The sequence below is a fragment of the Pleurodeles waltl genome, chromosome 3_1 (assembly GCF_031143425.1).
Source record: "Pleurodeles waltl isolate 20211129_DDA chromosome 3_1, aPleWal1.hap1.20221129, whole genome shotgun sequence".
In the NCBI taxonomy this organism is placed as follows: domain Eukaryota; kingdom Metazoa; phylum Chordata; class Amphibia; order Caudata; family Salamandridae; genus Pleurodeles; species Pleurodeles waltl.
Window position 1 is genome coordinate 1,761,411,921 of NC_090440.1, and position 15,255 is coordinate 1,761,427,175.

At 44.4% G+C, this 15,255-nt stretch overlaps 1 protein-coding gene across 11 annotated transcripts in view; it reads right to left on the reverse strand.

Moving 5' to 3' along the window:
* ARMC8 (armadillo repeat containing 8) overlaps positions 1 to 15,255 on the reverse strand; it is a 526,273-nt gene that overhangs the window by 250,966 nt on the left and 260,052 nt on the right. For all 11 annotated transcript variants that reach the window (XM_069225737.1, XM_069225740.1, XM_069225739.1 and 8 more), the window contains exon 10: positions 10,847 to 10,907. In XM_069225737.1, coding sequence (XP_069081838.1) covers positions 10,847 to 10,907 — 61 coding nt within the window. The remainder of the gene's footprint in view (positions 1 to 10,846; positions 10,908 to 15,255) is intronic.

Consider the following 15,255-nt stretch of genomic DNA (forward strand, 5'->3'; position numbering starts at 1 on the left):
GGCTATGCATGAGGACATCATGCCTAGGAGTTTCATCACCATTTTGACTTGTATTTTTTGTTTTGGATACATGGCTGTATTACATTGTGAAATGCCTGAACCCTTTGTGGACTTGGAGTGGCAATCCCTTTTGCTGTGTTGATTGTCGCCCCTAAGTATTGCTGTGTTTGACACGGCAGAAAGTGTGACTTTGTGTAGTTGATTGAGAAACCTAGTTTGTGGAGGGTTTCTATGACATACTTTGTGTGTTGTGAACACCTTTCTAGCGTGTTGGTTTTGATTAACCAATCGTCTAGGTACGGGAACACATGTATTTGCTGCCTTCTGATATGTGCAGCTACGACTGCGAGGCACTTTGTAAAAACTCTTGGCACAGTTTTTATTCCAAATGGCAACACCTTGAATTGGTAATGTATCCCTTGGAATACAAACCTTAAGTACTTTCTGTGTGAAGGATGTATCGGTATATGGAAATATGCATCCTTTAGGTCTAGTGTTGTCATGTAGTCATGTTGTTTGAGTAGTGGGATTACGTCTTGTAATGTCACCATGTGAAAGTGATCTGATTTGATGTAGGTATTTAATGTTCAGAGATCTAATATAGGTCTCAGACTCTTGTCTTTTTTGGGTATGAGAAAGTACAGAGTAAACTCCTGTCCCTTTCTGGTGTTTTGGTACTAATTCTATTGCTTCTTTTAGTAGCAATGCCTGAACTTCTAGTCCTAGAAGATCTATATGTTGTTTTGACATAGTGTGTTTTCGGTGGGACGTTTGGAGGGAATTTGAGAAATTCTATGCAATAACCATTCTGGATAATTGCCAGTACCCAAGTGTCTGTTGTTATTTCCTCCCAATGTTTGTAAAATTGGCTTAGTCTCCCCCCCACAGGTGTTATGTGTTGGGGATGTGTGACTTGGAAGTCACTGCTTGTTTTGAGGGGTTTTGGGGCTTTGGAACTTCCCTCTATTTTTTTGGAATTGTGCCCCTCTATATTGCCCCCGAAAACTTCCCCGCTGATATTGGCTTTGATAAGTGGGCCTTGCTTGTGAGGTTGTGGCCTCTGTAGGTTGACCTCGAAACCCTCCCCTAAATGGTGTTTTGCGAAATGTGCCTCTGCTTTGTGGGGAGTAGAGTGCGCCCATGCCTTTTGCGGTATCAGTATCTTTTTTGAGTTTTTCAATAGCAGTGTCAACTTCCGGCCCAAACAACTGCTGTTCATTAAAGGGCATATTCAGCACGGCTTGTTGTATTTCCGGCTTGAATCCTGACGTACGCAACCAAGCGTGTCTCCTTATCGTTATTGCAGTATTTACTGTCCTTGCAGCCGTATCTGCTGCGTCCATTGATGACCGTATCTGATTATTGGAGATACTTTGTCCTTCTTCTACCACTTGTTGCGCCCTTTTCTGGAACTCTTTGGGTAAGTGTTCTATGAAATGCTGCATTTCGTCCCAATGAGCTCTATCGTATCTTGCCAAAAGTGCTTGTGAATTGGCAATACGCCATTGGTTTGCTGCTTGTGCTGCAACTCTTTTACCCGCAGCATCGAATTTGTGACTCTCCTTGTCTGGAGGTGGTGCATCTCCCGAGGTATGAGAGTTTGCTCTCTTGCGAGCTGCCCCAACAACCACAGAATCTGGTGTTAATTGCTGCGTAATATAAACAGGGTCTGTTGGTGGTGGCTTGTACTTCTTCTCCACCCTTGGAGTTATGGCTCTGCCTTTTACAGGATCCTGAAATATTTGTTTGGAATGTTTTAGCATTCCCGGGAGCATAGGTAAGCTTTGGTATTGGCTATGAGTGGAAGAGAGTGTATTAAACAAAAAGTCATCCTCAATTGGTTCTGAATGCAAGGTGACGTTATGAAACGCAGCTGCCCTTGACACCACCTGCGTGTAGGATGTACTGTCTTCAGGTGGCGACGGCCTCGCAGGGTAACAGTCTGGGCTGTTATCTGATACAGGAGCATCATAAAGGTCCCATGCATCAGGATCATCTTGACTCATTGCAGTATGAGTCGGGGATTGCATCAGTGGTGGAGTGGCTACCGGTGATGTGTGCATTGATGGTGGTGGATTTGGTGGTGGAGTTGTTTGTCTTGCCACCTTTGCCTGTGGCTGCTTGTCCTTTTCTTGAAAGGCAAGTCTTCTTTTCATTTTAATTGGGGGAAGAGTGCTTATCTTCCCTGTGTCTTTTTGAATGTGGAGCCTTCTTTGAGTGTAGTCTGGCTCAACAGATTCAAGTTCCTCTCCGAACTTATGTCCTTGCATCTGGGAGGACAATCCCTGTTCCTCTGTGTAGGAACCTGTTTTCGGTTCCGAGGCTGGATGTTTCGGAATCGAATTCTTTTCGGTTGGCTTTTTTGGCTCCGAGGAAACCTTCTTTATTTTCGGCGTCGTGGTGTCTCGGTGCCGAACCGTTTCGGTGCCACTGTCTCGGTGCCGAGTGTGCTCGGAGCCGCTGTCTCGGGCCCGAGATTGTTGTGTGGCGGTATCTCGACCGGAGTCGGATGACTTCGCCACATGCATGCCCTTTTTCGGTGTCGATGATCGGTCACCTATTTTTCGGGTTGAGCCATGGCCTGTTGGCGGTGGCGTCCCCTAGGCTTTTGTTGTCTTCTCGTGAGTTTTATGTTTCGACGTCTTACTCACGGTTTTTGGCGTTTCTTCGGGATCGAGCTCGTCCGAGTCCGATTCATGGATGGAGAAGGTTTCTTCTTCCTCCTCGAAACGCCCTTGTCCTGTCGGCGCCGACGCCATCTGCAGTCTTCTCGCTCTTCGGTCTCTTAATGTCTTCCTCGACCGAAACGCTCGACAGGCTTCACAGGTACCCTCCTTGTGCTCTGGAGACAGACACAAGTTACAGACCAGATGCTGATCTGTATATGGATACTTGTTATGACATTTTGGGCAGAAGCGGAATGGGGTCCGTTCCATCAGCTTTGAAGAGACACGTGGCCGGGCCGACCAGGCCCCGACGGGGGGAATCGAAAAAACCCCAAAGGGCCACCGGAGCTCTTCAAAAGTCGGTGTCGATCTGTTGTAACTAACCCGATACCGAACGCAAACAATACCGACGATTTTTCCGAGATTCTAACTAACTTTCCAACCCGAAACACGGAGCGAAAAGGAACACGTCCGAACCTGATGGCGGAAAAAAAACAATCTAAGATGGAGTCGACACCCATGCGCAAAGGAGCCGAAATGGGAGGAGTCCCTCGATCTCGTGACTCGAAAGACTTCTTAGAAGAAAAACAACTTGTAACACTCCGAGCCCAACACCAGATGGCGGGATGTGCACAGCATGTGTATCTGCAGCTACACATGCCATCGAACATATATATATATATATAAAGTGTAATTGCAACAGCCTTAGGGTCCAGGGAGGAGGATGGGCACATGTGAATCTACAGCACTACATGCCACGAACAGGTGCTTACAGGGTAAGTAATCAGTCTGATGGCATGTTTTGCTGTAGATACACATGCTATGCATAGACTGTAAAGCAGACCTTCCTAGAAGCAGTGGCTAGCCTGTGGCAGTTGCAGTATAACAGAAAAGGGTACATAGCACTGCCTGACCTACACTGGCTCATTGGTGTGCTAAAACATCCACAAAGTAGTGCTTGGTGAAGTTATATAGTGTATACTATGTAGCAGTCTTACAAATGTCAGTTACGGGAATGTTTCCAAGGAAGACCATAGTATCTCCCTTCTTACAGGTGGAGTGTGCTCTGGAAGAAACAGGTAAAGGGTCTTGAATACATTTGACTATCCATTTAACCTGATTTGGATATTGGGTTGCCTTGATGAGATGGAGAAAAGGCAACAAAGAGATGATTTGTTTTTCTGAAAGTTTTAGTTCTATCTATGTAGCACATTAGCTTTTTGACATCTCGTGCGTGAAGAGCTCTTTCTGTAACAGAGTCTGATTGTGGGAAAAAACTGTTGATTAAGCTGAAATTGTGAAACTAATTTAGGCAGAGATCAGGGATTAGTCCGAATAACTACTTTCTCTAAGTATTTGGAAGAAAGGCTCTTCTAAGGTTAGTGCCTGAGGCTCACTAACACACCTGAGTGAAGTGATGGCGACTAAGAACGCCACTTTCCATGACAGAAATTGAAGTGGACATCAATGAAGTGGCTTAAATTGGGGATCTATGAGTCTAGTAAGTACAATGCTAAGGTTCCAGGAGTAAACTGGAGGAACCCAAGGGGACATAACTTGTTTGTGTCCTTCCATGAAAGCTTTAATTACAGGAATTCTGAATAATGAGACATATTGTCAATTCTGGAGGTATGCAGCTATTGCTGCAAGGTGTAAGCGTAAGCCAGATTTGCTTCCTCAAATAAAGCAGATATCAAGCAATGTCTTGTACCATGGCTTTCACAGAATCAATTTGTTTGGGTTGGCAGTAGCAAACAAAATATTTCCATTTTGCAGCATAACAGGGTCTACTGGTTGGCCTACATGCTTCCTTGAGCATGTCCATATATTCTGTAGCCAAACTAAGGTGGCCAAACTCTATGACCTCAGGAGCTGTATTGCAAGGTTGAGTGTCTTGAGGTCTGGATGTCCGATTTGTCCTGGACTCTGGGTGAGAAAGGTCTGGCCTGTTGGGGAGCTTCTCGTGTGGGACTACTGAAAGATCCAAAAGTGTAGCGAACCAAGACTGGTGTGCTTAGGTGGGAGCCACAAGGATCTTGGTTAGATATGTTTGCTTGAGCTTCCAAACTAGAAATAGAATGAGAGAGAGAGGTGGAAAAGCATAGAGAAATATCCCTGACCAACATATCCATAGTGAGTCACCCTTGGATAGTGGGTGTGGGTACTTGGAAGTGAAGTCTGGCCATTTCACGTTTTCTGGTGTGGCTAAAAGGTCTAGGTGAGGGGACCTCCACTCTTGGAAGGACTTGTAGTTGGAGTTCCAATTCGGGACTTGTTGCTGCATCCTGCTAGGTGGGTCTGCAAAGTCATTGTCCATTCCTGGGAGATATTTCGCCAATAAGTCAAGGTTGTGGTGAAGAGTCAACTCTCATATGGTCTGAGACAGGTGTGATAGTTGTGAAGACCTTGTTCTCCCTGTTATTTTCTGTAATACATGGCTGTGATATTGCCTGTCCGGACTAGGACACCCTTGAGGGACAGGTGAGGAAGTAAAACTTTCAGTACTAGGTATGCCGCCAGAAGTTCCAGGAAGCTGATGTGTAGTGACTGGTGTTTGGCATCCCAAAGACCTTGCACTGTGAGATCTTCTAGATGAGCACCGCAACCGATTGTGACAGGTCTGGTTAGTGTGATGTGAGGAACAGGGTCTAGAAAACGACACCCTTTCAACAGGTTGTTGGTGTTTCACTATTGCAGATAACAGTTTGTGTGGTGTTTTAACAGCACTATATCTGCCAGGTGACCCTATGACTTAGACTATTGGCGAGTTAGACACTGCTGTAGCGGGTACATGTGTAGTCTTCAATGAGGTACTATGGCGATGCAAGAAGCCATCATTCCTAACAGACATGCGACATTCCTTACTGTGTAGGATGGATTTTTCTGAAACTGGGGCAGAAGTATCTCAGAATTCTGAATGCGAGCAGGATTGGGGTATGCTAACCCTAACTGTGTGTTCAATTTTGCTCCCAAGTGAGGTTGAACTTGTAGAGAGAGGGAGGATATGAGATATGTGGATGTTAAGAGTGAACCCTAGTTTGTGAAGGAGATCCACTGTCATACGAGTATGTTGTTGGCACTGTTGAAGTGTATTTGCTTTGATGAGCAAATCGTCCAGGTAAGGGAATACATGGAAATTCAGCCCGAATGGAAGGATGATTGCCTGCTATGACAAACTGGAGATATTTTCAGTGTGCAGGGTGTATTGGTTTATGAAAGTAGACTTCCTTTAGATCTAGAGCGGTCATAATGTCACATTTTTGTAGAAGTGAAATTACATTTTGTACAGTGACCATATGGAAGTGTTCTGATAGGATGTATTTGTTTAGAGGTCGGAGATCCACAATTGGCCTAACAGACCGTCCTTTTTGGGAATCAGGAAGAATGGGGAGCATACTCCAAAACCTTACAGTTGTGGGGGGAACAGTTTCTATGGCCCCTTTGAGAAGAAGGGCTTAGATCTCTTGCTTGAAAAGTGATAGATCTTCCTGCAATAATCGGTGGGTGTGAGAGGGTTTTGGAAGGGGGTGGCAATGAGCTCCAGACAATAGCCATGGGGGATAACGGCAAGGACCCATTGGTCCTTGGTGATGGTGTCCCAGACTGAGTGAAAGTGCAGGAGTCTTCCCCGACAGGTGTTTAATGTTCAGGGGGAAGGTTTGCAGTGGAAGTGGATCTGCAATGTTGCAGTACTCTTCCCTCTACCTTTGTCGTTAGTCCCTCTGAATGAACATCTGAAATAGCTTCTACTGTAAAAGGAGTGAGGTTGCTTGTTTTAGGAGGTAGATGGATCTGCTTCAGAGGACTTGTATACTCCTCTATATCGTGGGCCTCGAAATGAGCTTCTGTAAGGTGGAGTCTGTAAAGCACCCATTGCCTTGGCGGTGTTGGTGTCTTTTTTTCATTTTGTCAAGCATGATACCTATTTGTGGTCCAAACCGGTGCTCCTTATCAAACAGCATGTTTAATATTGCTGGTTGGACCTGGGGTTTTGGACCAGAACACAAAAGCCATGCTTAGGAGGATGCTGGTGTTGATACCCCTGGCTGCTGTGTCTGCTGCACCTAGTGCTCACTGTATAGAATTGTTGGAAATAATTTGACCCTTGGACAATTTGCTGTCCCCTTTTATGCTGTTCCTCTGGGGTACCTCAGCAGTTCTTCCATTTAATCCCAATGTGCCCAAACACAGCAGGGCAAAAGAGCCTGTGAATTGGTGATGCTCAAGGGGGTTGCGGCCTCTGCTGCTTCCCTCTTCCCTGCAGCATCAATATGTTTACTCTCCTTTTCTGGGGGAGGAAAGTCCCCAGTGACTTGGCTGTTGGACCCTTACAGGCAGTGGTGGCAACAATAGAGTTAGGTGGAACTGTTGTGTAGCCATAATTTTATACACGTCATTTTAGCTTACAAGGCCTGTCGCTTTGCACTTTAACCTAGATATATTTTATCGGCTTCGTTTTATTTTTTAACATTAGCCACATTTGCGGTCTTGTTTTATTTTTTCTATCTAGCTGTTCTTCGCCTACATCAGCACTGCGTTCTTAAACAAGACATTTCTTTTCCTCTGTGCTCTTTTCAAGGCTGCAGTAAGATAGGGTTGCCGGCAAAAGTGGTACGCTTTGTGTCCAATATTCACAGAAACATACACACTCTTACGTGGGGATCCTTTCTTTGAACATCAGATGTTTTATTATACAAACACTACTTTGACCTATGTACATTAGAGGGAGATTCCAGCCAGATGACCACAACTGTATTGCGATTACTGATGGATTCGCTACAGCTGCTGATGTAGACTACAGGCCTCTTGCTCAGGTATGAGGGATGATGTCTTCCCAGGGGGAACCTGAAAGGCAGGATTAGAGCTTAACGTTCTGTGCTCTAACATAGCTTAGGTAGGAACTATCCCTACAAACCTTAGCGACAGTATGGCAGCGTTATATTTGTGTTTTACGCTCCTTTTCACAATTTTAATCTTATTGTGCTTCATCGTCCTAGTTATTACAATACATGCTTTATTATCTAAGATGCAGTTACTTCAATAAAACCTTAATGAACTTTACTCTGCCTCGGATTGTCCTTGCATATGTGAGTCTAATGTAGCTAAGAGAAACGGATGAGATCTGATTCCCCTAAGGAGTCACGTATGTCATGCGCCCGGTTGCCACAGTCATCTCTGCTCTTGGGTGGAGATGAGGCACTGCTAGTTAGCCAGAACAAACCCAGATTAGGCCGACAGGTGTCACATGGTGTGGGATCAGACTCAGTCCCCCGCAGTACAGGTGATTCTGCTGCCTGAATCCAATAGTCTCATTAGGATAATGAGAACCTACGCAACAGAACTTGTGCTCTAATAAAAATAGGATCTGAAGTCGCCACTTTATACTTTTTATCCACCCGAGGGGAGATCACTGTAGAAAGGACTGGCTCTTTGAATATGTCCTCTGCTGACTCATCATTCCAGGAAGAATGGTGAGGTTCTGAGCGTCCCTTAGTGTTGAGGAGAAGGTGCTGAATAAAAAGTCCTGCTCTATGGGTTCCTTGTGAAGCCGCACATTTTGAAATGCTGCTGCCCTCGATATGACCTGTTCGTATGAGGTAGCATCCTCTGCAGGGGAAGGGCGAGAAGGATAAAGAGTCGGACCACTGGGAGTAATGAGATCTGAATCATAAGACTCCCATGGGTAAGGATCCTCTAGTGGAACCCCTATAAAGAGTGTGAAGACGCTTGAGTAATGTACGCAGGTATGCCCTGCATACAGGATTGTGGTGGAGTGTGGGGAGGGGAAGGGGGTAGTGGTGATGATGGTGGAGGAGGTGAAGAAGGATGATGGGCTGGGCTGGTGGCCTTGTCCCTTGTCTTCCTTGGAGGGATAGGTGTGTGTGTGTGTGTAAGGCCTCCTGAAATGTTAATTTCCGTTGTCCAGCGTCCCTCTTTTGAAGGATCGGCTCGACCGGTGAAGGAGTCATGGACTACTGGCCTGAGTCCCCTTGGCTCTGAGGCTTTCAGCACCGAAGGCTTATGCTTGTGGATCTTGGCCGGCGCTGAAATCTAAGCAATCAGCTGATGTGTAGGTCCAGAGGTTCGGATCATCACAAACGGTTTCTTGGTTCAAAGATGTGAAGGTCGAAGCTGAGTCTTTAGCCTTTGCAGCAATTTTCGGCACTGAGACCAAAGGTGAGGTGTACGAAGCAGTCTTTCAGTACCAACCATGGCCAGGAGGCAGTGGTGGACTAGTGACCTCTGAACTAGAGAGCGGGCATTTTTGGAGGATTTCAGCAGGATAGCAGGGGGCCAAAGTACTCACGTGTTGGGCTGAAGACCATTTTTGGGTCTCGATTTCAAACTCCAGATTGGAGTCAGAGCTGTCCTCATTGAAGGTTTCCTCTTCCTGGGCAGAAGGCCCTTCCTGAGCATGTTCTTTCCAAAAGAGTTCCGGGGTGTCGTCTGATGCTTTCTGTGCCACTTCAAGTCGCCAAGCCCTGCAGGCCTGAAGAGTATTCTTGAACCTGAAACAGTTACAAGCGTCACAGTTGGCCTCGCAATGATATGGAGAGAGGCAACTGTTTCACATGAGATGTTGGGTGGTGTGTGTTGGAACTTAGCATGGCACCGGGGACAGAAACAACACAGTGCACGTCCATCAGGGAGCCATTTCCGTTGATGTGGGCACCACCTGGCCGCTAGACACGAGACGGGCGATAACTCCCTGAAGGGCGGTCGGTCAAAGCCCAAACCGACGAATTTCGCAGGGAGTGCAGGAATAGAAATGGGCGATCAAAGACAATACCATTGGTACAGAAAGGAGAGAAAAAAAATTAACAAAATGGAGTCAAAGACACGGAGCAGAAGCACACACATCCAAACCTGACGGCAGATAGAAAACAATCTAACAAAGGAGTCGATGGTCATGCCCAATATCACCAAGAGGAGGAATTACTAGATCTTGTGACTCAAAACACTTCTTCGAAGAAAACACCACTCTGGACCCAACACTAGATGGCAGAAGTATGCAGAGCATTTGTATCTACAGCCACACATGCCACTAAACATTATGGCCCTCATTACAACTTTGGCAGTCTTTCTCCAAGACCGGTGAAGCTGCGGGCGCCCGTATACCGCCAGTGCTGGTAATATATATAGCTCCCTATTATGACTTTTCCGCTGGGCCAGCGGACGTTAACAGTGTTTCCGTCCGCTGGCCCAGCGGAAAAGTCACATAAATATTGCAGCCGGCTCGTAATAGAGCTGGCGGCAATGTTGCTGTGCAGCGGGTGCAGTAGCACCCGTCGCGCATTTCACTGCCCGAAATGTGCGACGGGGCTGTACCTGGGGGCCCCTGCCCTGCCCATGCTAAATGCTAAATGCATGGGCAGGGCAGGGCCCCCCAGGGGCACCCCAATTCCCCCTCACCGCCAGCCTTTCCATGGCGGTGTTTACCGCTGTGGAAAGGCTGGCGATTGGGGATTAGGACGGCTGGCGGTATGTTGGAGGGGGCGACGGTATGGCCGTGGCTATTGCGCCACGGTCATAATAGCTGGCGGAACACCACCAGCCTGTTGGTGGTGTTACAGCCAGCTTACCTCCGGTCGCCAGGGTCGTAATGAGGCCCTATATTTCTTACAATTTTAGCATCACAAAACAAACATTTCTTCCAATGGGCTATCAGGGACATCTTTTTCCACTACTGATTTCAGTCCACCCTCCCAAAATTGTATTATCATCAATCAATCAATCATAGTATTTATAAAGCGCGCTATATACCCGTCAGGGTTTCGAGGCGCTGAGGGGGGAAGGGGGGGGGGAGCGCTGCTGATTTAGCGGTCGAAGAGCCAGGTCTTATCATCAGTCACTATGCTCAACTGAGAAAATGTCCGAGGAAGTGGCAGAACTAATGGCTGGGTGAAGAGAGAAGACTGTGCTACTAAGATGGATTTTTTTCTTCCGTAACAACAAAGTAAAAAGAAATAAAAACAAGCAAAGAAATAAAAAGAATCCAGTGAAGAAAGACATTTTATCAAAAGTGGAAGGGTTTCAAACATTCTGAAAAATTACAGAGAGAAATAGGAAATGATCGATAGATAAATTAAACATTTCTGAGGCCTGGACCGCAAAATACACACCTGTCTTCTATAACTATATATTATGACCATACATTCAGGTGGAAAAAAGCAGCTTACTTTTAGTACAATGCAGACATCATCTGTCCTGATCGCTCCAGCTCTGCACATATATGTTAGACTGAAAGATAGAATGCAAAGATTAACTGATGCCATACATAGTCAACTTGAAAATATTTACAGCAGTAATACTAAGAATGAGCACATTAACAAAGCAACAAATGCATTCAGTGTTTGTGGATACTATACACATCAAAGTGCACAAACACTAGCTACAAGGCAGCAAACTGATCAAATATGCTAGTTCTTAAAAGCGCAGAGGAATATGGTGGAATTGCTTTGGTGTTTAAGAAGAGAAGGGGATGACAAAATATTTAAATTCACCAATTTACAAATTAGACTATAGGATATTAGGTACACATTTATTTATTTTTTCCTTTAAGTGTTTCATATAGTGGCAACTTGACATCAAGGAAGCAAAGCTCTTTACAGGGAAGTTTTGAATCATATGAGGAGCATCTCAAATGGGGTGCTGGACAAAGAGCTGTATCATATGTGTGAAATTCCGTTAGGACCTTATTAAAGAATGGCTAAAGTCAAGTAATAGCCACAGTACAGCATCTTTATGATCACATGATTTTTTTGTGCAGGTGACCAATGCAGGCTTAGAAGCCAGGTATCTATCTGTCATGGGCTTTCCTCATTTCACTCATTTTTTTAGAACATTGTTTACAACAGTTTTACATAGCCAAGGTGGGCACAGCAAGTACAATCAGTCAACGTTAAAAAAATTTTTTTTAAAAAGAACCTGAAGGGCCAATCAACTCGGACTGGGCAGGAGAGCCCAGGTCGAGCAGACCCTGGATTGTACCAGTATTTTCCCTGCACCCAAACTGGTAGTGCCACTGTGGAACAGGCTGTGTGTATGAATAGCAAAGAAAAACACTCAATGCAGGTAGTACAGAAACAGGGTGGCAGGTAATCTGCTAGGCTAGGGTTCAATGCAGCCTTGAGAGAGCATGTCAAGGCTCACCTAAGTAGCTGGGCTACAAGGGCTAACCGAGACTTGCTTTGATAGTGGCTATGTACCCCACGTTCCATGGGAGGGATCCTTTGGAGATCTCTGCAATCCTCCATGCCCCTTCCCAAAGGGCAAACTGTGGAGGGCAGGTGAGCGATATTCTAGGTGTAACACAGTAAGCACATTCCTCCAGGACATGAATGTATAATAAGGAACAGAGGCATATATAAAGGAATTCTTCTCATTTGCATGGGGCCACCTTCTCATGCAAATGAGGAATTAACACAATGTCTTTACAGTTCAGCGGCACTAGCTGTCTAGACCCGCATGAACATAACAGAAGGGGTTACACAAACTTCTGCACAAAATTGTCCAAAGATCACTAAAAACTATTGTAAAAGTCATCTGTGCTCCAATGGAACTTTATAAATTCCCTGGCATATATGACAAAAAGGTCAAAGGTTGCATTTAAGAGACCAATTATACAGAAAGGAAGAGCTAAGATCTTAAAGCACCAGGTAGACATATGCTGGAGCACATCAGTGAAGTATCACTGAAAAGACAGAGTAGAGGTACTTCTCCACCCACATACATCCCCCACTAAGCGGAACAAAATTAATCCATAGCTCTGGTCCCACATGTGTGGCCTGAACAACGGCACAGAGTGGCATCAAACATAAAACTACAACTTTGTAATGTGCACACCTGTCTTTCAAATGATACCAGCCTCCAGTACGAACTCCAAAACGGGTCTGCACAGTTCCTTGAAGATGTGAGGTACATAGAGATTGGGATATTGAGATAATTTCACTGATAATTCAAAGGCCATATTATTGTCTGGTAGGCATGTTTGCTTTTATAGAACAGGTTGAGGCACGCAACTAACCAAACACAGAGGAGGCAATAGTATGGCCTAGTGGTCCAAACTTTGCAGCTAAAAGCTGCTTACCTGAAACTTGTAACTACCTCCGAGTTTGGGGCACAGGATGACTGCGACAAGCTAGCACTGAGAAGAATGAAAATCAAAATGAATGGGTGATATCACCACTAAAGCTTTTGACATCCTGCTAACCAAGTTATTCTCAGACCCTGGGTAGCTTTACTCTGTAAACAAATAAAGCTAATGTCAAATGTCTGATTGCCTAGATCTAGATGCAAACAAACTTAGGCAGAGGTCCTGGATTCCAAATGAAGACCTGCAAACAGTATTTCCACGTGGCAGTCTTTAAGATGGCATATCATAAAATAATGAGATGAAGGTTATTGTTGGTTCCTCTTAAAAAGTTTAAATATTTGTGGCCCTTATTTTGCAATAACATAGGCAGCTGTAGGCTGTGTCTTCATCACACTGAATTACTTCAATATCTGCTGTGAACTTACTAGCAAGTAGCCTATGACCAAAGGTTGCAACCTGTATTTGAGCTACATTGTTACATTGCTCATGTAGTGTGCACAACAGCACAATTTAGGGACAGTATGTATAGAAAACATGGTGAAATAACTGCCTGGTATTCATTTTGAATGAATAATATACTATTTTAATACTCTTAATGTATTGATGGTTTTATTAATCAATCAATACAACTTATTACTGTACAAGTAAATAGAAAATTATTGCAGCACAGGCTGTAGTGGAACTTAATCAGTAACATATTAGTCCAACTTTTCTCAGGCTTATCGCCCACTCAGTTGAAACAAGTTAAATTTCGGACTCTCACTATAATCCCATAGGGTAGTCTATCATAAATTTCTCAATCACTGAAAAGCTCTGGAGAAACCTTGCAGACCCTTTAGGTATTTAAATAATCAAGAGGTTTCTGTTTCTAACAGGAGTATCTTTGGTGGAAAATCAATGGGAAGAGCTGATGTAAAGAAATCCACCCAGCCAACTATGTGCAAATTTAAAATCAGTTAAAGTCTCACCTCATCTAGAAAGCGTTCAGGTGATTTCTGACTCTGCTAGTCATTGGATAACCTCAGGTTTTTGTGGCAAAGTGAATTTGAGTTTGACCAGGCTCTGTCCATTTACATGCCATTCTTGTGCCACCACAAAATAAATCTTCTGAACGGCCTGTTATTCAGCTGCCACGCTGAAAGAATCATTAAGTCTGTCACTTCAGAATGCATGACGCCTGCATCAATATTACACAAACACTGAACCCCATGCTCAAAGAAATAAGACAATCTTCCACCTAACTGTCAGCGCCAAAGTAAGTGAAATGTGGGCACCCTCCTAGAATATGGTCCATGTCTTACTAGCATATATGACACATCTATTCAATACCCAGTATTTATGCTGCAAGCCCCGGCACTCTTCTTGTTAACTACATTCAGGTGACATAGCGACCCTTTACTTCAACAATAGCGCCGGCAGCAAGAACACAGCAGACGCACTGTCACTGCCCGAAGTCAGCAAAATGTAGCAATCATTAATTTCTCTAATCAGGAAACATACTCAATAATGTCCTTAATATGACATTACCCATGACTAATAAATCCTTTTCATATTACCAAAGAAAATAAAAACTTGCTTTCTCGACCACATGTTTGTCAGGCCACTGTGTTCGTACATTGTACTATTTTCTTAATTAGATTGTGAAATGTATACACCAAGAAGCACATTTAGTATAACACTGCATGCCTTTTTAACAATAACTTTTCACACATTTTTCAGTAGCCTAAGAGTATAGGCCACCATCAGAGTTTATCAGTGAAAATACATATTGGTGGGTTATAGAGCCTGTTGTGCACCACATTTCAGTTAGTGCACAATACTTGGATTAAACTGAATTAAATTGTCAGAGATATCCCCTAAGGGATATTGGGCAGAACCCAGGACACACAGAATAAGCATGAGTGTTTGCTTTTTCTTATGTTTGACAGTCTAGACTGTACTTAAAGTGAGATAATATAGTATTATTGTTCAGCTTTTTCTACAGGTCACAACTGGAGATTAACTTCAGTTAAGAAACTGGTGTAACAATCTTAGCAAACCAGTAAACCTTTAGCCCGTAATTTGAATGAGTTTCATCACTCTGACCTATGAATGCGCTTGAACTCTAGATGGCACCTACAGATGCAGAAACATGCTGAACTGATATGAATGGTTCATAATGCTACCTTTGTTTTTAATCATGGGGAAGGGAGTGCCTAACAAAATAGTATGTTTTGCAGACTCAGGCACAATTTTATGACGAGGATTACAGAACTGTGGTAGTTTTGCTCTGTTGACAGAAGCAGAACGTGGGCTCATTGTCAGACCCTGTTGGGGAGGTTCTGCTACTTGATGCTATGGGGCGCCACTCAAGATACCGCAAACCTTCTGCGAAGCACGAGCCCGCCAACAGACCAGGAAGCAAGTATCCAAGGAGTAGTGAGGAGAGTACTGTTTTGATTGTGAAGTGCAGTGAAGACGGAGAACTGACAGCCTGCCCTTGCAGAAGCAAAC